Genomic DNA, 17,665 nt, shown 5'->3' with positions numbered 1-17,665 from the left:
TAAGCTGGGTAATTTGGTTTCACCAGGATATAGGCGTTGGAGGGGGGAAAAGCGATCTCATCTTTACCCAACCCTCGAATTTTGTTTTACTTTGCCTCAGGGGGCTGCATTAGACAGGGTGTTCTGGCGTTTTCATGTCCTATTATATGCCTCTCTTCTCATCTGACGTGGGTTGTCCACCATTTCTGACGCTATTCTCGGCTTCTCGTTTTCAGCGGCGGGGCATGATGGACGGGGCAGCTAAGCAAATCCAACAAGTATGGTGGTGCCCTTGAAGCCTTCGCTCAAAAGTGGGCTTTACTTTTCATGCAGGACCACTAGCGGCATATGCTTTTTCTGCGCCTATCTCTAAAGGGTATGTCACTGGGGAAATTTGAACCAATCAGTTGTCCTTGCAAAGCATAGCCGTTTTAACCAAGCATCTGTAAATGCAGCAAGACTGTTTACTCTGTCTGCAAGTCTGGATACTGAAGGGTGGCTGTCATCATCTCTTCACCACAGTAAAAGATACTACTAGTCTTCTGCCTCGCTCTCACCCTCATAGAAACCTACAAGCTCTCCTCCCTGCACTGCACCAGTATTCTCGGCTCAAATTGCATTCTCATTGAAAGAAGGGAGGATCCTTCCTGCTTATGCTCTGCTGTCCCCTCCCCCTTTTTTTTCTTCTTTTTCTCCCCTGTTCCCCTGGCCCCTTCCCCACTCGGCCTAGATCTTGCAACTAGTCTCAGTAAATCATGAGTCGCCGTACTCACCGAACTTCTTCCAACATCTTCCCTTAACCAGCCCGACATTCCCAGTGAATCACCCGATGCCGTCAGTTCTCGGTGTTGTCCTCACGGCGAAGGCTCGCATGTGCGGAAGGTATGTTTGTGGTTCCCTCAATCTAAGAACCGTCGAACCGTTGGCTCTGGCCCCCCTGGCCCGCTGGTGCTGAAACCCCCCAGTCGAACCGTCCGCGTTTAGCGTCCAATCGTTGTTTGGTTCCGCGCCCTCCCTCCCATGCGTGGAGTGAGCTCCGACTCCTAAACAAGCCATGTCGCAGCCTCGGCGGCAAGGTAGCGACAGTACCACCATCAACCAGCTACCTGCACCCCTTCCCACGTTACCTACAACCAAGCACCAGAGCACGGTGCACTCGCCATTGCCATTATCCAGCGATTTGATTCCTCGCGACTATCTGGGCCCACGTTCTGACGGACAGGCTTTGCGTTCCGGGGCTGCCATTGCTTCCCCCCGCAAACCTACGCCATCTCCTCTTCAAACGAACGTACACTTCCCATCGCCCCGACAAGTCAGCGCCAGTCCATCGCAGACTCCGCTATCTCCGAAGTCATTCAGTAATCCTTCCATGTTCAAGAGCAACTATACGACAAATCATACAGCATATGCGACAATTAAGACTCCTTCCTCGGATACCCATTCACAGACATCCAGCGGATCGGAAGCGGTCGTGAGAGACACTTGGGATAGTCTCAAGCAGTATGATATGAATGATAAAATGAGTGATAATCGGGCGCAGCAGATACCAGATCAGACAGGTTCCAGGATGTCTTCTCCCACCTCGCCAGCCAATTCTCTTCAATCGCCCTCCGGGAATCGTCCGGGTCAGCGTATGATGCCCCGGACCTCCTCCATTGATTCGGCCATCTCGTCGATCTCTTCCGCTTCTCAAACACACAAGTCTTCATTCGATGCCAATGCGCTAAGTCAGGCCGATATCGGAAATTTGATAGCGACTGCTGGGTCAGCTGAGGCTGTGATTATACACCTCCTGAAGGAAAAGCATCATGCGGCCTCTCAAAATTCGCAGCTCTGGCGATTGGTTGATAAGCAGCGTACACTCATTCTAGGCTTGAATAAAGATCTCGAACGTGCTTTGAAAGAGAAGGAACGCTACAGGAAAAAGGTTAAAGAGTTGCAGAGTTCCCCGCCGCCTTTACCGTCCACTATCGACTCGAAACTGCGATCACGAGACAGCGAAAGCAGCGGCACGTTGACCAGCCATGGACCTGTTCGAAAAAGCCAGGCGCACAATCGCGGTGGGCATTCGGACAGTATAGACTCCGACAATCTGGGTCAGGGCTTCACTCTTATACAGTCCGCCGCTGTCGAGAAACAAGATTCGCCTGATTCGGCTTCGCTACAAGGCCTCGGTGTAGGCCAGTTGCCATTACACCCAGGCAAGGAGCGTGCCGTGAGCAATTCCACTATTCATGATGATCGGCAAGCCGAAACGCAAAGCAATCCATCACTGGTATATACACGACGAGAATTGTCGACAGCGAGCCCAACCTCCTCGAGTGGTTCAAGATCTCCCGTCGATAGCACTGCACCAGGGCAGAATAAGCAGCAGGATGTGCCCCCTCCGGTCCGGAAACCTCCGCCTGCTCCCTTGAATCTTTCCCAGAAAGATACATCAGCAGAACCTGATATATATGACTCTGACTCTGAGTATGAGGATATATTGGCTGCGGATGAGTTGCCAATGGAGCGCGGGAGGAGAAGGACGAGAGATGATGACGATCGAGAACGCGAGGCCGCTCTCAACAGAGACCAAGAGACCCTACAGGACCCTGGAAGCCAAGGAAGCAATTTACATAGTTTGGCGGCTGTGGAATCGCTGTCAAACCCGCGACAAGCACAGCCTTCGATTGACCATTCAGGATCATCCGCGTCCAGTCCCCGTACGAGACATAATGGACCACTTGGCGACCTTCCTAGCATCAGTATTCCAAAGAGTCCCGGTTTGCCAGTCAGCCCAAGGCCCGAGGACCGCCCGCTGGGTTCTCCGTTGCCGCGCTTACCCAGGGAAATTCCTGGTGCTCTATCGTCTTTGCCCATGTCGTCTGAGAGTAACCTTTCTGGATTGGCACTGTCGCCGCGCACTGGCCAGCATCAGAATCCTTTTTCTACAGGGACCCCTTCTAATTTAATTCCAAGCAGTTCTGCATATTCTTCCATGTCAGTCGATGCTCACAATCGGCCTATTCCATCAATCGATGCGGCAGTTAAAATTGACAGCCCACAAGAACCAGTCGTGAGGAATAACGGGATATATCAAGGTCTTGTATCGGATGAATATCCAAGCCTCCTGCTGCCACCAAATGCCCTCCCTTCAATACATGTCAAAGTTTCGTCATCACGACTTCGGCCGTCCAGAAATAGCTATTTGGCTTCTAGGCAATCGGAGGAAGAACCTGTATTTACGTTGGGCATATTTTCAAGATCCGAAAACATGGAGCTTTGGCGCACTGAAAAGGTTATCGCTGCTCTTCCTCAACTTGATCAACAGATGCGACAATTGTCGTCTTTTGGAGGAAAGTTGCCTGAACGGTCCATTTTTAGCGGACATTCTCCCGCCAAAGTTGACACTAGACGTGCCGCGTTGAATGCCTACTTTGAAGCTCTCCTTGATACCCCGATGGACGACAAGGCGGCGTTGGTCATATGTCAATTCCTTACATCAGATGCCATTGAACCCCGAGATGATGAGATGAGTCTACTGAGAGGTAATCACCAAGCTGGTGCCGAAATCTTACGTGGACCAGATGGTAAACCGAGGAAGGAGGGATATCTAACAAAACGAGGAAAGAACTTCGGCGGCTGGAAAGCACGATATTTCGTCTTGCATAGCCCCGAGCTAAAATATTTCGAGTCTCCAGGCGGTCCTCATCTTGGTACGATCAAACTGTACAACGCGCAAATTGGCAAGCAATCGCAGAATGCAAGCGGTCGGAACAGCTCACCGTCCCACACCGAGGAGGACTCCGACAACCAGTATCGCCATGCTTTCCTCATTTTGGAGCCCAAGCGCAAGGACTCGTCAGCTCTTGTTCGCCATGTTCTGTGTGCTGAAAGTGACGAAGAAAGAGATACCTGGGTGGACGCACTTCTTGAATATGTTGATGGTCAGTCAGAGAACGATGGCCTCAATAGTCCTGCAAAGTCGCTGCCATCAGCAACCGGAAAACAGCAGACTAGTTCTGCTGCCAAACCGAAACTATTCTCAAATGGCGGAAAGAAGACAGACAAAGGAATCGACAATCCAGACACTGAAGGCGCTGATGCTGCAGTTCAGGGCTTCAGTTACGATGATGCTGTTCCTGCCGAGCCACCTGTCCTTGGGCCATCGTTTGATCGACAGCTCCCCAAGTCCCCGATAGCCTCTACAGGACCTTCAGTCGATACTGCAGATTCCGGTCCAGACCATGGTCAGTCTTCATCTAGGCTCATCTCCGGCCCTACCAATGGAGCTATAATCCAGGACGCGGGAGCTTGGGGCAACAAAGCAGCTACGAGCGTTAAGGAAAAGAAACGCAGTATTTGGGGTTTCCGCACAAGGTCGTCTGTTGACCTTGCTACTCAGCTCCAGGCTTGCCATGATTCCTCGCTGGCTCCCGTGCAGAACAATATTGAGAAGCGAGAGTTCGTCCGGCCAGTGTTTGGCTTGCCCTTGGCTGAAGCTGTACAGTTTTGCGCACCACAAGGAATAGACGCTGATTTACCTGCGGTTGTATATCGTTGCATAGAATATCTCAGAGCTAGAGGTGCTGAGTCAGAGGAAGGAATCTTCCGGTTGAGCGGGTCGAATCTTGTTGTCAAGGCACTAAAGGAGAGGTTCAACACTGAAGGCGATGTGGACTTTCTCGCAGATGACCAGTATCATGATGTACATGCCGTCGCCTCCCTTTTCAAGCAATACCTACGTGAACTTCCCACCACGGTTTTGACCCGCGAACTTCATCTAGAGTTCTTGCGGGTACTCGGTAAGTACTCACATTGTACAGTTTATTCTCTTACTAACACACCTTTATAGAACTTCATGAAAAACAAAAGAAGATCGCCGCTTTCAATCACCTTGTTCACCGACTCCCTCAGCCAAACCTGGCCTTGCTGCGAGCGTTGGTCCAGTTCTTGATTGTTATTGTAAACAACTCTGATGTCAATAAGATGACTATCAGAAACGTTGGTATTGTCTTTGCTCCTACCTTGAACATCCCAGCGCCCGTCTTCTCAATGTTCCTCACCGACTTCGAGGACATCTTTGATGGGGTGCTCAAGACTCCTGCTGAAACGTTGGAGTCGGATGTCAATTATTCTCCTTCCCATGAAGAATTCCGGTACCCCATTCGTCAGGTTGCTCCGGAGGCATCCACGCCAGGTTATGGTCAGACTACATTCGGTGAACATTCAGGCGGCATGGATGGCTTTTACCTGCAGAATAGTAAAGGCTCTGTATCCAACAGTCATGAACGTTCTACTGGAAGTGGGCCGGACGAATATACCATTGGCCATTCAAGCTCGCCGTCCTTGAACAGGATGTTGTCGCCGAATATTGACAACTCTCGTTCGGCTAAGGCGAAGAGGAGGGAGAGCTCTCTCTTGTTCATGGAAGTCAACCATCAGGACTTTCCTGCATCGCTCCATGGTGAAAACGGTATGGGTTCTTCCTCAAGCTTACCAATCAATATCATCCGCTGACTCTTCAAAGTTTGACGCAGCTTGTATGTGAATAATTACGATTATGGCGCGCTCCAATGGGCTCTTACGTCATATTCAGCGTTGTGTTATCATGAATTCCTTTTAGCCTCAAGCTTACTTACTGTTTCTTGTTTCTTCTTTACATATTTTCCTTCCCCGCGCCAAGATTCGCCTGTTGTCATTGAGACTTTCAGATATGTTGCAGTATGGCTCCTTTGTCACGACCGAGCTCGACGATCCAAACGAATGTGAAACGACCACATTGTACTTCTGCTACAATTAGCCGAGGACTACGGGGTACTCTTAATACTACTAATAATACTGGAGTATCCTCTGTTTCTAATTATCTTCCCTGTCCTTGCCTGTTGCAGTCCGGAGTTGACACGCAGCACACTGTGATACTTATCATCGGATTGTACACACCGTGAACCCTACTGGAAGGAGGCATGCCTAACAATATACCCTCACGCCTTATGATTTCGTCCTTTGGTTTTGGCCTGTGCATATGCTACACTTTGAGAACTGCGGATTCACATTGGTTTGTTTCTTTAGCCTATATAGCTAGTATAAATAAGACAACTCCACCAGAACTGGTAACTGCTAGTGGGTACCTCATGAAGGCTTGCCTCCAGCCATTCACTGAGAGCCCGTAGGAAATTGATCCGAGAGCAGAACGCCAAGGGTATCCGACAAGATGATGTTAGTACAAAGGCCTAGAGCAGAAAATAATCTCGTCCCTAAAAGCCTTTTGCCCGTTCACCCTTCCAGAAACCCATCAATTCCCCGTTATCTTTAACCCAGTCCCGCACGCCATCCACCAGGGCCTTGGCCATTCCCTTGTTCTTGGACTTTCCGTCGGACGCAAATGTACCCGGGGTGAACCCCGAAGTAGGCACACGGTCGCCTGTGGCATACTCGGAGCCCATGGTAGGCAAGACATTATCGCCCGCGCTGAGGCTGACGAAGAGCGCGAATGGAACCAGCCAGACACAGAGTCCAAAATAAGATGCAACCTCTGTGAAGGTTGGCATATCCTCCACGTTAACCTGATATGGCTGGCGCCAGCTGCTGGCGCCGCGCGATGAAGGTAATGGCTGTGAAAAGTGGCGAAACCAAAGCCAATGATTCAACCCGACGAGCCCGCATGATAGGATGAAGAGAGGGTCGGACAGCTTGACTATGGGGAATCGGCGGAGATTGCTGGCATATACGATATGCGAGCCGATACTGAGGACGGTCAAGGAGAAAGGAAATCGGTCAAATAAGTAGAGAAGGATCTGAACGGCGATGATACTGTATATCAGCCGGTACAACAGCCGACGGGCGAGAACTGTATGCTCCTCCACAAGCTCCGAGAGGTAGTAAAGACCGGAGGCTAGTGACAGGTCAGCCTAATGAATACAAATAGCATCACAAGCCATTTGAGCTCGGCATCTCGTTCTCCAGTCTATGGTGACGAGAGCAAGACCAATCGTCGTCATCATCATCGCGCGCATTGCGGGCATATCGTACCTATCGCTAACGTAAGGAAAGCGAACCCTACAATAACCCCCAAATACCCTACCAAGGGTAGAATCCACATTATGTAGAAGTCGAGGGCGAGGGCGCTGCGGACCGGTTCAAATCGATAGGCAAGGGCGTAGTAACATCAAGCATCGGATAGTTGGCAAGATGTAACAAGAGCAATCAGTTGGCCGATCTGGACCGTCCTTGGTGCCTCAGGCTATAACAAAGTGCACCACCGCACCGCATGCCAAGCCCCCGCGGCTACACTCCGCCCGACGAAAGTAGGTTCCCCCCCGAAAAAAAAAAAAAAAAATAGTGAGAGGTATGAATGACTTCCCCCCTCTCTTTCAAACCTCAACATCGCTCTGCTTCTCTAACCGCCCGAAACACCTAGGGACTTGATCGCAAACATGTCGCGTCCTGAAGATGTCTTGTAGGTGACCCCTTGGTGGATTACGTGGAAACTCAGTAGCCAATATATCACTAACACAGTGCTACTATTCAAGGCCTCCGGATCTATTCTATGATGATAATGAGTCCCGAAAATATACCACCTCGTCTCGTATCCGTAACATTCAGTCCGACATGACCCATCGGGCACTCGACCTCCTAGACCTGAAAACACCTTCTTTGATCCTTGATCTTGGCTGCGGCTCTGGTCTCTCCGGAGAGATTCTTTCCCAGGTGGCTCCCGAAGACGGAGGCCCGCATACCTGGATCGGCATGGACATCTCACCTAGCATGCTCGATGTTGCCCTCCAGCGCGGTGTCGATGGTGATCTGTTCCTTGCTGACATCGGGCAAGGAGTACCGTTCCGGCCAGGAAGTTTCGATGCAGCCATCAGTATCAGTGCCATCCAATGGCTCTGCAATGCGGAGTCTAGTGATGTTAGCCCGGAGTACCGTCTTCGTCGCTTCTTCGAGGGCCTCTATGCTAGCCTGCGGCGTGGTGGTCGCGCAGTTTGCCAATTTTATCCAAAGAACGACGCTCAGCGGAGCATGATCAGTGGGGCTGCCATGAAGGCCGGCTTTGGAGCTGGTATACTGGAGGATGACCCGGGTACAAAGAACAGCAAACTCTACCTCGTGCTCACCGTTGGAGGAGGTGGATTACAAGGTGACATCACCGGTGTTGTTGATGGCATGAACGACGTGGATGTCTTGGACGCCCGGAAAAGGGCTATGGAGCGTGGCAAACAAGCATCATCCAAGAAGGGTGACAAGGCCTGGATTCTACGAAAAAAGGAACAGATGACCCGGAAAGGCAAGGTTGTGAAGGCGAATTCGAAATACACCGGCAGAAAACGACGTCCTGCTTTCTGATTTCCCTGGTACAGCGCGATCACTATGCCTTTATTATAATCCCCTCCCCGATCACATCCTCACCCCGGTACAGACCGTTCTATCATAGGCGGATTTCCCTGTGCCGGTCAATTACCACTGAAAAGGATCCAGCGTTCCGGTGTCGGCCTTTGCTGGAGAGCTAGAGTAGGGCTCGACAACCGGTACGCGGCTATAATTTTCACGTTTGCATACCACTTGAGTTTTCTCCCATTTGGAGGTTTCTTTGCGCCTTTTCTTTGCCTCTGGGCAAGCCAAGACTATCCCAAGGGAGATGGCATCCCCGCCAATGTCAGGCCGCTGGGTTTCGTATCTACTGAACACTGGATTCCTCAGTTGTCGTTGGTCTACTGGGATCTTTGCTAAGCAGTCCGGATGTTGAAGAGACACGCTTTCAAATTCAAACGTTTGTGTACAGTTTTACGCGCCATAGCACACAATCATGTGTCCGACGCCGCGCGTCGTTGTGTCAGATGGAGTGAAGGGGAGTACAAATTATAGAGACAGTCAGAAAGGCCAGGCTTGGTCTACATATAGAAATCAAAACATTTCACTGGCCTATACAAGCTCTCATCATCATAATTGTAGCAGGTACCACATGCAAGGTGGGAGGTCGGTTTTCAAGTGGGTAATAATTTACAGAGCAGCCTCCATCTTGTCCAGGACTGCCCTGGTGAACTCGTGGGTGGTAGCCTGTCCGCCCATGTCGCGGGTCCTCGTTTTACTAGGGAAATTACGCATTAGCGACAGCTCTGAACTAAGCTGGAAGGTTGAAATGGAAGTCTGAAACTCACCCCTCACCGATCACATCATAGACGGCCTTGGAGATGCGGTTGGCATGGTCGTCCAATCCCAGGTGGCGCAGAAGCATAGAGCCAGAAAGGATCATAGCGCTAGGGTTCGCCTGGTCCTTGCCCTTGATGTCAAGACCAACGTGACGGCAGCCTGGCTCGAACACAGCAACGTCACGGCCCATGTTGCAACCAGGGACAACACCAGGTCCACCCACAAGGGCAGACCCAATGTTGGAGAGAATGCCACCGTACAGGTTGGGCATAACCATAACGTCGAACTGCTGGGGGCGAGAAACAGCCTGCATGGAGGCGTTGTCGACGATCATGTCGTTAACCTCCAAAGTCGGGTAGTTCTCGGCGACCTTGTGGAAGGTGCTGCGGAAAAGGCCATCCGCAAGCTTCATGATGTTGGCCTTGTGGATGCAAGTAACCTTCTTGCGGTTGTTGGCAAGAGCGAAACCAAAGGCAAACTTGGCGATGCGCTCGGATTTGGCGCGAGTGATAATCTTCAGGGACTCCACAACACCCTGCACGGACTGGTGTTCGAGACCAGAGTATTCACCTTCGGTGTTCTCACGGATAATGCAAAGATCAACATTCTCGTGACGGGTCTTGTAGCCGGGGATGTTCTTGATGAGGACGATCGAGGCGAAAATATCCAGCTCCTGACGGAGAGCAACGTTGAACGACTGGTGGCCGGAGCGCTCAACTGGGGTAAAGAGGATACCCTTCAGACCCAGCTTGTTACGGCGCAGAGAAGCAATGGACTCCTTGAAAAGCTCTTCCGAGTGCTTGTTACCGGTGTCAACACCGCTAACATCTACCTGCTCCCACTCGATGGGAACATTGTCGGCCTTGAAGATAGTCTTGACCGACTCAGCAACCTCGGCACCGATTCCGTCACCTTTATGAAAGCGAATCACCGAGGCATCAGCAAACTGATCAAGTTGAGGAAGAGGCGGGTGTAGGTACCTGGGATGAGAGTGACGGTGTATTTGCCGCCATACTTAGTGGGCTTGAAGATATCGGACTGAACGCTAGCAAAGGCTTGGGTTATAGAGTCAATAAACCATTATGTCTCTAGCAGGACGGTATTGCACGCGATTGAGAAGGTTGACGCACATCTTGCCGGGATGGAGGAACGGAAGGAAGTCGGCGCCGCAACGCGACGGAGCAAAGACTGCCAAGCATAATCGCGTTAGAGGGAATCGGAAACCACCAAAAACGTAGATCGTCAACGAAAAGGCAATTGAGCAAAGTATATGAGAGGTCGTATTCCAAGTGCGCCCAGGCGTTCCTCTCTAATTCAGCCGGGCGAAAGGATGTTGCGGGCGGCGGTGGGAGGGAAAGTAAGGGCAAGGATTCGAGCGAAGTCGGGTCGGACAAAGGAATTGATCGGTCAAAAAGCAAGGAACCATCCACTTACCTGCGCGGGTTGCGCCGTCCGCAGAGAGAACATTTTGATGGACAAAGGGGTCAAGAAAAACGGATTATAAGATTGAACGGACCGAAAAGGAGGAGGAGAGGAGAGGGGACCCAAAAACGTGCGGACGGGAGAGCAAAAAGAGAGAGAGGAGGGAGAGGGAGGAAAGACAAAGACGGAACCGGAGACGGCGAGAAAAGACCTAAAGCCAGCGATGCACGAGACACCGGAAAAAACGGCGGATCGTCTCGGCATCCACTCAAGAACATGTCGGACAACCAAAACTACTTACTACTCACGCGGGCCGATCTTATCTCTCTATCACCGCCCCGACCAGCATTTCGACTTAATGGTTCCAGTCCATTATACATACGTACAAGGATTCTCTACCTTCTACTGTACATTCTCACAAGGGAGAACGGATGTACGACCACATGATCTTATTCTTGCTTTTTCTCTGTTCATGTCAAGAGGGAAACGTCCCCAAGAAAGTACGTAATGATTAAGAAACAGCCAGCAACCACGGCTGACCCGCCACTTGCCGGTCCTCGTCGAGGGTCTCAAAACATCCGATTTGCGGAAGTAGAGCGGCTGCTTTGTTCACAACCACCCCATGTTCATCAAGGTCAAAGTACTCAATAGCTTATTGATAGCTGAATCTGGCCATATTTTGTCTTATTGGCAGAACAAGGGAAATTTGATATTTTGACCACCTCATTAGGCCTGAGTGTTATTGACACCCAGTTTTGGAAAGCCTGCGATACTATTAAATATGAGGTTGTAGAGAGCATAGTGGACGATGGATAAAGGAAGATCTCTGATTCAGACCCCTGGGTCTCTCTCTCTCCCCCCCTCCCTCTCGACCTTACGATACAGTCTACTTCCTTTCTATTCCTTATCGAAGCCGGTAGCTAACACCAAACGAATAGTCCTATTCCAATATTCTGTCTCTATTGGTGGCAATGTCAATTGAATCTCTGGCTCATTTCTCTTGCCTTGCCATTCAATACATTGGGAAATTACCCTCTATCTACTTTATTGACTGATGTGTTGTCTTTCCTTCCTGTTCAATTGGTGCTTTATTCAGGAGGATGTTGTTGCTTCCTAGGACCTTCTCTTTCCTGGCTCAGGCTCTGGACCCGCTTCAATAGCGATATGTTCCATTGATGCACAGCAAGGCAGAGTTGACCCAGGTTTCCTGCGTTCTACTAGCAACCTATATAAAGGCTCTGGTTCTTCCGTGTTCGATAGTCTTGAAGAAGTATAAACTGTCAAGCCAAAGCTCAAACAGCATTCCCTCAAGTTCAAATTTATCTGACTTTCAGAAAATAAAAAACCTTCCTCACATTCTTGCAAAGATGAAGCTCGTCTCTATTGTCCTTGCCGCTCTTGCTGCCACCACTGTGCAGGCTGCTGCCCTGCAGAGATGGTGTCACCTCCCTGGCCAGCCATGCAACATGATCAAGCGTGCGGCTGATGCTAGCGGAGAAGTCAAGCGCTCTGCTGATGCTTTGGCTGAAGCCATTGCAGACGCCTCTCCCGAGACCCTTCAGAGATGGTGTGTCCTGCCTGGTCAGCCTTGCAACAAGATCAAGCGGGCTGTCGAAGCCGGCAGCGAAGTCAAGCGCTCTGCCGATGCCTTTGCGGAGGCTATGGCAGATATCGACGAGTCTGACTTCCAGTAGGCTGGGCTACTGCTTCCAACGAGCCTATGCTTCTCTTTCTCATCCGTCGCCAGTCTTCCTAGGACTCAAGCAACCAGAGTCGGGGTTCGTTATCTTCTTCATTTACATATTTTTTCAATTACGTTACTTTCGATCTACGTCATATTCTCTCCCAAAGCTGTTATACTGTGGCCTGGGGCGGTGCTTTGGCTTGAAATCCCAAAAAAATCCAACATACTACATCCAGGCCGAATTGAAGACCAGCAAACCAAGTGCTGCGTACTGTCTAGTCACTCTTTCTCGCAATATATCTACCGCACCGACTTTCTTGGATGCTGGCAGCTACAACTACCTCTCTGAGTCCTTGCCCTTCGGTTCAGATCTTGAATGAATACCTATCATGGCCCTCGAATGGGTGTGGCGTTCAGACCTGGGGAGGAAGAAGGGAGAGATGGTGAACAAAAGGAGCTTGGGAGATAGAGGGAGATTAGTTTTGTCATGTCTACGAAGTTGTCTGCGGGCTCCCATGGTCATATATTGCTTATTACAAAATAGCACTACAAAAACCTGTTAACACGTTCTCTCTCCCTCTACAGCTTGTTTAGAGTTAGCAGGCTTCTTCCGTAGTTCAAGTCGCTATAAGCACATGCATTCTTTGACGGCATTAGGTAGACCGTCTAATAGATTCCTATCAATTCAGACGAGAGCCAGGGAAATATAAAGCGATCCAAGCGTGACATTCCATGACATTAACCATGCCGGAAACTCGCAGGCTCGTCATTATGGTAACATTGTCTGGGCAATGACTACCACAACCTGGGAATGAACGCCATGGCCATCTTTGTACCCTCGATCTAACGAGGTTGCACTAGGCCACATTGGGGATGACGGTTCATCTCGTCGAATAGACCGTATTGGTACTCCACCGAACTTTGCTGTGTAGGTTCCCACCATCTTCGACAGTGAGCATAGTAAACAGGGTCACTTGAAAGCTTGTACGGTGATCCGGTTGTTGGTTCAGCCATGAGGTGTGTGGGCTGAGATGAAGGGAGTCCATGCCATTCCCGGGCTATCGCCTCATACCCATTTACCATATATGGCTCAGCATACTGGTGTCCTTCGTCCCCATTCTCGTTCCTATCAGGCACATCGCACATTTCACGATCACCAACAGTGCCGGTTACATTCGAGCTTTCCTGGTCCAGCGATTTAGTTCCGGTGACGTTGCTAGTTGCTGCATAGCTGTGCTCTGGGGAGATCTGCCACATCTGGATGAGGCGCGATTGTTGTTCTGGCATGGCATGTTCAAAAAGCTCCATTTGCTTGGCCGAAAGTGTTGAAGGGTCCACGTTGTGCTGTCGGAGTGTCTCGTTGACGGTAGCATTGGTGCCGCGGCGATGAACACCTTCGGAGGAACGAGTAGTATTCTGTTGAGCAACATGCGCAGAGTGATGGTAATGTTGTGTGATGCTATATACAATTGGGGATGAGGGAGCAGGACGCTGTACTCCCACGCTCTCTTCGGGTGACAACGGCGTCTCTAAGTTCATCCCCTTGTCGAAGAGTGCTGAGAGATCATTCTGTAATTTCAAATCGCTTTCAGAAGCGGACAATCCGCACTGCGTGGTTCTCTTGTCAGAGAGCTTATGATATCAAAAGGTCAAAAGTATCTACCTGGCTACAATAGGGGTTTTCGATGAAAGCAGCAAGTGCATTGGAGATATCTGTAACTTGCCCACAGCAGGGGCAGCTATGCAATATAGATGAAGACATATCGTCTATGTATCTTGGGGAGTGCAAATGGATGGCAAATGATGCACGCTTGACCTTCTCCTTCTTGGTGTTCTCGAAATAAAAGGGCGGGCGGCAAAGTGGAGGGGAATGAATATTGAAGCCCTAGACAGCTTCAGGTCCAGTTTAGGATACAACACTCTAGCTGAAGGGAAGCAAGCAGAAGTAAAGGATATATTTGCTCGGTAGGTAGGAAGATTAAATAGGAAACATCAAGCAATGTGGTGGGGAGGCGCTGGTCAAATGTAAACCAATACATGTCGATGCCCGAAACAGACACATGGTTGGGCATTTATAATGAAGGTCAGAAGGACCAGTACCTTATTCATGCAGCCTTACAAGATCTTGTTCACAGAACGTAGAATATACCTACCTACCGAGTGAAAGTCGCGTGGCTGTTCACCCACCGGATGCTGGTTATGTACTGATGGAACCATCCATGTCATTCAGAAGATGGTCATTTTAAGGCCGACAGGGGAAAGCCGGCGGGGATGGAAACCAGTAGTGCATGCCAGCCCACATGCATAGAATTACATACGGTTATTTGCATACCGTATCCCCTCGAACATATAGTATTGATCAGGTGACAAAACTTTACAAGCGTTGATATCTTAGGCCCAATCAAATGTGGCGCACAATCTGTGCAATAAGTAGCTTGCCTTTTCGAGTAGAAGTAAATAGTATGCTATATTATAAGATGTATAAAGATGATGCAACGAGACTTATTAGTATCCCTTATCGCAACCCGGCGGAGTGGGGCCAGTAAAGCTGCAGGGATCGCATCACATGACAGCGTCGGGCTTGGTAAAAGCGGCAAGACACTAGCCTATACCAGGAAGGGGATGATGTACTCAGCTGTTCGTGCTTAGGCAGGCATTGCTAACTACGCGTACCTTAGCTACCTACCTTACCCGAGTGATCACATTGCTAACTGCCCCGTTGCCTGTGCTCAAGCTTTCAAGTGTCTCCAGTAACTCAACACCTTGGCCTTATCAACATTCTCATATATTCTAATTCTACTCCATCCCCTGAATCTGTGTTAAACAACCCTCTCCAGCCATGGTTCGTTCCTCAACTTCCAAGTCGACGTTCCTCCGTGACTGATTATCTCACTAGACTTCCATTGGCACTGGGTACGATCTCTCCAACTCAGTCTTCTCCCCAGATGGTCGCAACTTCCAGGTATCCATTCGCCTTCCTCCACCTTCATAGCCAACGCGGCTCTGTTGACTATTCAAAATAGGTAGAATATGCCGTTAAAGCGGTAGAGAATGGAGGGACAGCCATTGGTATCAGGTGCAAAGATGGTGTCGTGCTCGCAGTGGAGAAAATCATTACCAGCAAGCTTCTGAAGCCTGGCGCCAATAAGAGAATAGCTACGGTTGATCGTCACGTTGGCATTGTAAGGATCCAAGCTGAGTCCAGAAACAGTGGGCGTCTACGCTGATTAGGAGTCTGTCGCGCTAATACGTTGCTTCCATGGCAGGTTTCCGCCGGTCTAGTGCCGGACGGGCGACATTTCGTTTCTCGGGCTCGTGATGAGGCTTCATCATGGAGAAGTGTTTACAAAGGGCCAATTCCAACTTCTGCGCTATCCAACCGCCTTGGGAGCTACGTGCAAGCTTACACACTCTACTCTAGTGTCAGGCCTTTCGGCGTGACTGCTATTGTCGGAGGCTGGGACTCCGAAGCCGAGCTTGCTGTCGACGGTCAGGTCGGAAGTGGGCCCAAGTCGGGTTCTGGCGGTAAAGTCGAGGGCGCTAGAACTGGAGGTCCAGGTCTATATATGATTGAGCCAAGCGGCCTATACTGGGTATGCTCCTGTAATTTACAATGGTGCTTTTAGACGATGCTAACGCTATCGAAGGGTTATTATGGCGCCGCCACCGGGAAAGGGAGACAAGCAGCCAAGGCTGAGCTTGAGAAACTCGACCTGAGCTCCGGCACACTGAGCCTTCTCGATGGAGTGAAGGAAGCGGCTCGGATTATCTATGTCGCCCATGAAGACAGTAAAGACAAGGACTTCGAACTGGAAATGACCTGGATTAGTTCATTAGACGGTCCGACGAAGGGAAGGCACGAGGAGGTACCGAAAGAACTCCGTGAGGAGGCAGAGCGGGCAGCAAAGAGAGCTCTGGAGGGAGAGGACGAGGAAGAAGACGCAACAAAGGGTGATTCAAACGAGAGCGAGCGGATGGAGGAGTGAACTTTACAGTCTGAACCCTACACCTAAGACTCTGTCAAAGAATTATTCATCTCGTTACTTTACCCCTATTCATGTGGACCTCATATCCTGGTGCACGGTAAACGAATGTATGCTTTATGGCAATTGTGCCTTAAGACCGCCAATCAAGGTTCCTGATCTTCGACGTATACAATTGATAATTTCTCTTTTGTAGAGGATGATTGATTACCCTAAATCAACGGCAGAATAACTCAAATCGAAACAAGAGATCGTTGCCTTGCCGAAGGTCCACTAAACAATTTTACCCTCAGCCCAGTCTCTTTTCTTTGCTCCAAGTTCCACTGCAGCATTACCCCAGTCCTCTCCATGATTGTGCATTCCCTTTGTGCCCAAGCCGGCTCTTTCCAAGCCTTGCTCTTCAGTCAAGACAGTAAGCACGCCAAAGATGACCGGTAGTCCCGTATCAAGCTGCACACGCATCAATCCATGAGTGACGGCATCCGCGATATATTCGAAATGCATAGTCTCTCCTTTAATCAGCACTCCAACGGCAATGATGGCATCGAAAGGTCTAGGTGCATCGGACGATGGCGACTGCGGAGACGCCTTAGTGAGGTCCGCTGTAGAGGAAGACAGCAAATCGGTGGCACTGATGCCTTGCGCCGAGGCTGAGCCTTTGGCAGCTTCAATCTGCGAAGCCGCATATAACCTGACAGCGTACATAGTCAGCACCAGTCTCCGAGCTCACTAATAAAATCCCCGAGAAAGGAGAGGCTCGATGGCAATGGGCATACTTCTGCACGGCAAAGGGCAACTCATAACTGCCTGGAACAGTGTGGACCGTTATGTTATTCTCAGCAACTCCAGCTGCAAGGAGGCTCCGCTTGGCCCCATCCACGAGAGGACCAATTATGCCCATATTCCACCTCGCATGGACGATGGCGATTCGTAGCCCAGTTCCTAAGTAAAACAAATTTTAGCAGACGGATCATTAGTCGTACGATCAACCTGAAAGACGTCATTACCATCATAGGTCTGCGCAGCGCCCGGGCCTTTCAGAGACAGAGAAGTCATCGCGTTCGAATTCTTGTATAGGATTCCCAAATATAGGGTCTCGATGGGCTATTGTCGTCGAATTGAAGGAAGGTGCTGTTCGAGGAAACTGATGAGACAGACAAACAATGTGCAACATATATGTGCGAGTTCCCACGCAAAGTGGGGGATCGGAAGTGTACCCCGCTGGGTCAAGGGGTAATGATCCCTTGAGCTAGATATCTCGTTAGCAATATTTACTGATGTAATAAAACATCCCTCAGATCCCCCACTCTCAACCCACGGAATTCCAGGTTACTTTACTGCCTTCGGCTTGATATGTACAAGTCTAGCTCACTACTAGACACACTACTGGCTGCTACAGTTGCCATGCGACGAGCTGGCCGGACACACCTCAAACGGACGGATACAACGGAAGCAGAAACCA

General features: G+C 50.1%; 8 protein-coding genes across 8 annotated transcripts; 4 read left to right on the top strand and 4 right to left on the bottom strand.

Annotated features, from left to right (window-relative positions):
• Positions 1-704: 704 nt before the first annotated feature.
• Positions 705-5,600, top strand: BO79DRAFT_72104 (GTPase-activating protein BEM3). Its single transcript, XM_025689658.1, has 4 exons — positions 705-861; positions 945-4,766; positions 4,817-5,437; positions 5,502-5,600. Exons 2-4 carry the CDS (start codon positions 1,034-1,036, stop codon positions 5,510-5,512), a joined length of 4,365 nt encoding a protein of 1,454 aa, XP_025534063.1. The 5' UTR covers positions 705-861; positions 945-1,033; the 3' UTR covers positions 5,513-5,600.
• A 412-nt stretch (positions 5,601-6,012) lies between these two features.
• Positions 6,013-7,134, bottom strand: BO79DRAFT_212029 (uncharacterized protein). The gene is made up of 2 exons (XM_025683126.1): positions 6,994-7,134; positions 6,013-6,856 (listed from the first exon to the last, which is right to left on the bottom strand). Exons 1-2 carry the CDS (start codon positions 7,061-7,063, stop codon positions 6,219-6,221), a joined length of 708 nt encoding a protein of 235 aa, XP_025534062.1. The 5' UTR covers positions 7,064-7,134; the 3' UTR covers positions 6,013-6,218.
• Positions 7,135-7,327: 193 nt separating this feature from the next.
• On the top strand, positions 7,328-8,383 carry BO79DRAFT_183388 (18S rRNA methyltransferase BUD23). Its single transcript, XM_025680270.1, has 2 exons — positions 7,328-7,420; positions 7,494-8,383. The coding sequence occupies exons 1-2, from the start codon at positions 7,398-7,400 to the stop codon at positions 8,308-8,310; spliced, it is 840 nt and encodes a 279-aa protein (XP_025534061.1). The 5' UTR covers positions 7,328-7,397; the 3' UTR covers positions 8,311-8,383.
• Positions 8,384-8,619: 236 nt separating this feature from the next.
• Positions 8,620-10,701, bottom strand: BO79DRAFT_212027 (isocitrate dehydrogenase (NAD(+)) IDH1). The gene is made up of 5 exons (XM_025683125.1): positions 10,549-10,701; positions 10,245-10,302; positions 10,095-10,169; positions 9,123-10,026; positions 8,620-9,052 (listed from the first exon to the last, which is right to left on the bottom strand). The coding sequence occupies exons 1-5, from the start codon at positions 10,579-10,581 to the stop codon at positions 8,965-8,967; spliced, it is 1,158 nt and encodes a 385-aa protein (XP_025534060.1). The 5' UTR covers positions 10,582-10,701; the 3' UTR covers positions 8,620-8,964.
• Positions 10,702-11,903: 1,202 nt separating this feature from the next.
• On the top strand, positions 11,904-12,230 carry BO79DRAFT_260399 (mating alpha-pheromone PpgA; the record flags this gene model as incomplete). The annotated part of the gene is made up of 1 exon (XM_025686405.1): positions 11,904-12,230. The coding sequence occupies one exon, from the start codon at positions 11,904-11,906 to the stop codon at positions 12,228-12,230; it is 327 nt and encodes a 108-aa protein (XP_025534059.1).
• A 627-nt stretch (positions 12,231-12,857) lies between these two features.
• BO79DRAFT_212026 (uncharacterized protein) lies at positions 12,858-14,157 on the bottom strand. The gene is made up of 2 exons (XM_025683124.1): positions 13,884-14,157; positions 12,858-13,828 (listed from the first exon to the last, which is right to left on the bottom strand). Exons 1-2 carry the CDS (start codon positions 13,980-13,982, stop codon positions 13,064-13,066), a joined length of 864 nt encoding a protein of 287 aa, XP_025534058.1. The 5' UTR covers positions 13,983-14,157; the 3' UTR covers positions 12,858-13,063.
• A 745-nt stretch (positions 14,158-14,902) lies between these two features.
• Positions 14,903-16,347, top strand: BO79DRAFT_205105 (proteasome core particle subunit alpha 7). The gene is made up of 5 exons (XM_025681833.1): positions 14,903-15,062; positions 15,117-15,182; positions 15,244-15,402; positions 15,487-15,813; positions 15,868-16,347. Exons 1-5 carry the CDS (start codon positions 15,060-15,062, stop codon positions 16,204-16,206), a joined length of 894 nt encoding a protein of 297 aa, XP_025534057.1. The 5' UTR covers positions 14,903-15,059; the 3' UTR covers positions 16,207-16,347.
• Positions 16,348-16,358: 11 nt separating this feature from the next.
• Positions 16,359-17,434, bottom strand: BO79DRAFT_205103 (lumazine synthase RIB4). The gene is made up of 3 exons (XM_025681832.1): positions 17,211-17,434; positions 16,980-17,145; positions 16,359-16,894 (listed from the first exon to the last, which is right to left on the bottom strand). The coding sequence occupies exons 1-3, from the start codon at positions 17,257-17,259 to the stop codon at positions 16,477-16,479; spliced, it is 633 nt and encodes a 210-aa protein (XP_025534056.1). The 5' UTR covers positions 17,260-17,434; the 3' UTR covers positions 16,359-16,476.
• Positions 17,435-17,665: the final 231 nt, after the last annotated feature.

This window comes from Aspergillus costaricaensis (assembly GCF_003184835.1).
Source record: "Aspergillus costaricaensis CBS 115574 unplaced genomic scaffold BO79scaffold_60, whole genome shotgun sequence".
Classification (NCBI taxonomy): Eukaryota; Fungi; Ascomycota; class Eurotiomycetes; order Eurotiales; family Aspergillaceae; genus Aspergillus; species Aspergillus costaricensis.
Note: the sequence above shows the minus strand (reverse complement) of the source record. Positions and strands in the feature narration are given on the sequence as shown.

Coding starts and splice junctions, on each gene's coding strand:
- BO79DRAFT_72104 (XM_025689658.1), top strand. CDS start 1,034: ATGTCGCAGCCTCGGCGGCAAGGTAGCGACAGTACCACCATCAACCAG. Junction 4,767..4,816: donor AGAGTTCTTGCGGGTACTCG/GTAAGTACTCAC, acceptor ACACCTTTATAG/AACTTCATGAAAAACAAAAG.
- BO79DRAFT_212029 (XM_025683126.1), bottom strand. CDS start 7,063: ATGTGGATTCTACCCTTGGTAGGGTATTTGGGGGTTATTGTAGGGTTC. Junction 6,857..6,993: donor TTTCCTTACGTTAGCGATAG/GTACGATATGCC, acceptor ACCTGTCACTAG/CCTCCGGTCTTTACTACCTC.
- BO79DRAFT_183388 (XM_025680270.1), top strand. CDS start 7,398: ATGTCGCGTCCTGAAGATGTCTT. Junction 7,421..7,493: donor TCGCGTCCTGAAGATGTCTT/GTAGGTGACCCC, acceptor CTACTATTCAAG/GCCTCCGGATCTATTCTATG.
- BO79DRAFT_212027 (XM_025683125.1), bottom strand. CDS start 10,581: ATGTTCTCTCTGCGGACGGCGCAACCCGCGCAG. Junction 10,303..10,548: donor GGACGGCGCAACCCGCGCAG/GTAAGTGGATGG, acceptor TATGCTTGGCAG/TCTTTGCTCCGTCGCGTTGC. Junction 10,170..10,244: donor TTCCTCCATCCCGGCAAGAT/GTGCGTCAACCT, acceptor CTATAACCCAAG/CCTTTGCTAGCGTTCAGTCC.
- BO79DRAFT_212026 (XM_025683124.1), bottom strand. CDS start 13,982: ATGTCTTCATCTATATTGCATAGCTGCCCCTGCTGTGGGCAAGTTACA. Junction 13,829..13,883: donor AAAACCCCTATTGTAGCCAG/GTAGATACTTTT, acceptor AGAACCACGCAG/TGCGGATTGTCCGCTTCTGA.
- BO79DRAFT_205105 (XM_025681833.1), top strand. Junction 15,403..15,486: donor TTGATCGTCACGTTGGCATT/GTAAGGATCCAA, acceptor CTTCCATGGCAG/GTTTCCGCCGGTCTAGTGCC. Junction 15,814..15,867: donor AGCCAAGCGGCCTATACTGG/GTATGCTCCTGT, acceptor ACGCTATCGAAG/GGTTATTATGGCGCCGCCAC.
- BO79DRAFT_205103 (XM_025681832.1), bottom strand. CDS start 17,259: ATGACTTCTCTGTCTCTGAAAGGCCCGGGCGCTGCGCAGACCTATGAT. Junction 17,146..17,210: donor CGCTGCGCAGACCTATGATG/GTAATGACGTCT, acceptor TGTTTTACTTAG/GAACTGGGCTACGAATCGCC. Junction 16,895..16,979: donor TTGCCCTTTGCCGTGCAGAA/GTATGCCCATTG, acceptor GTACGCTGTCAG/GTTATATGCGGCTTCGCAGA.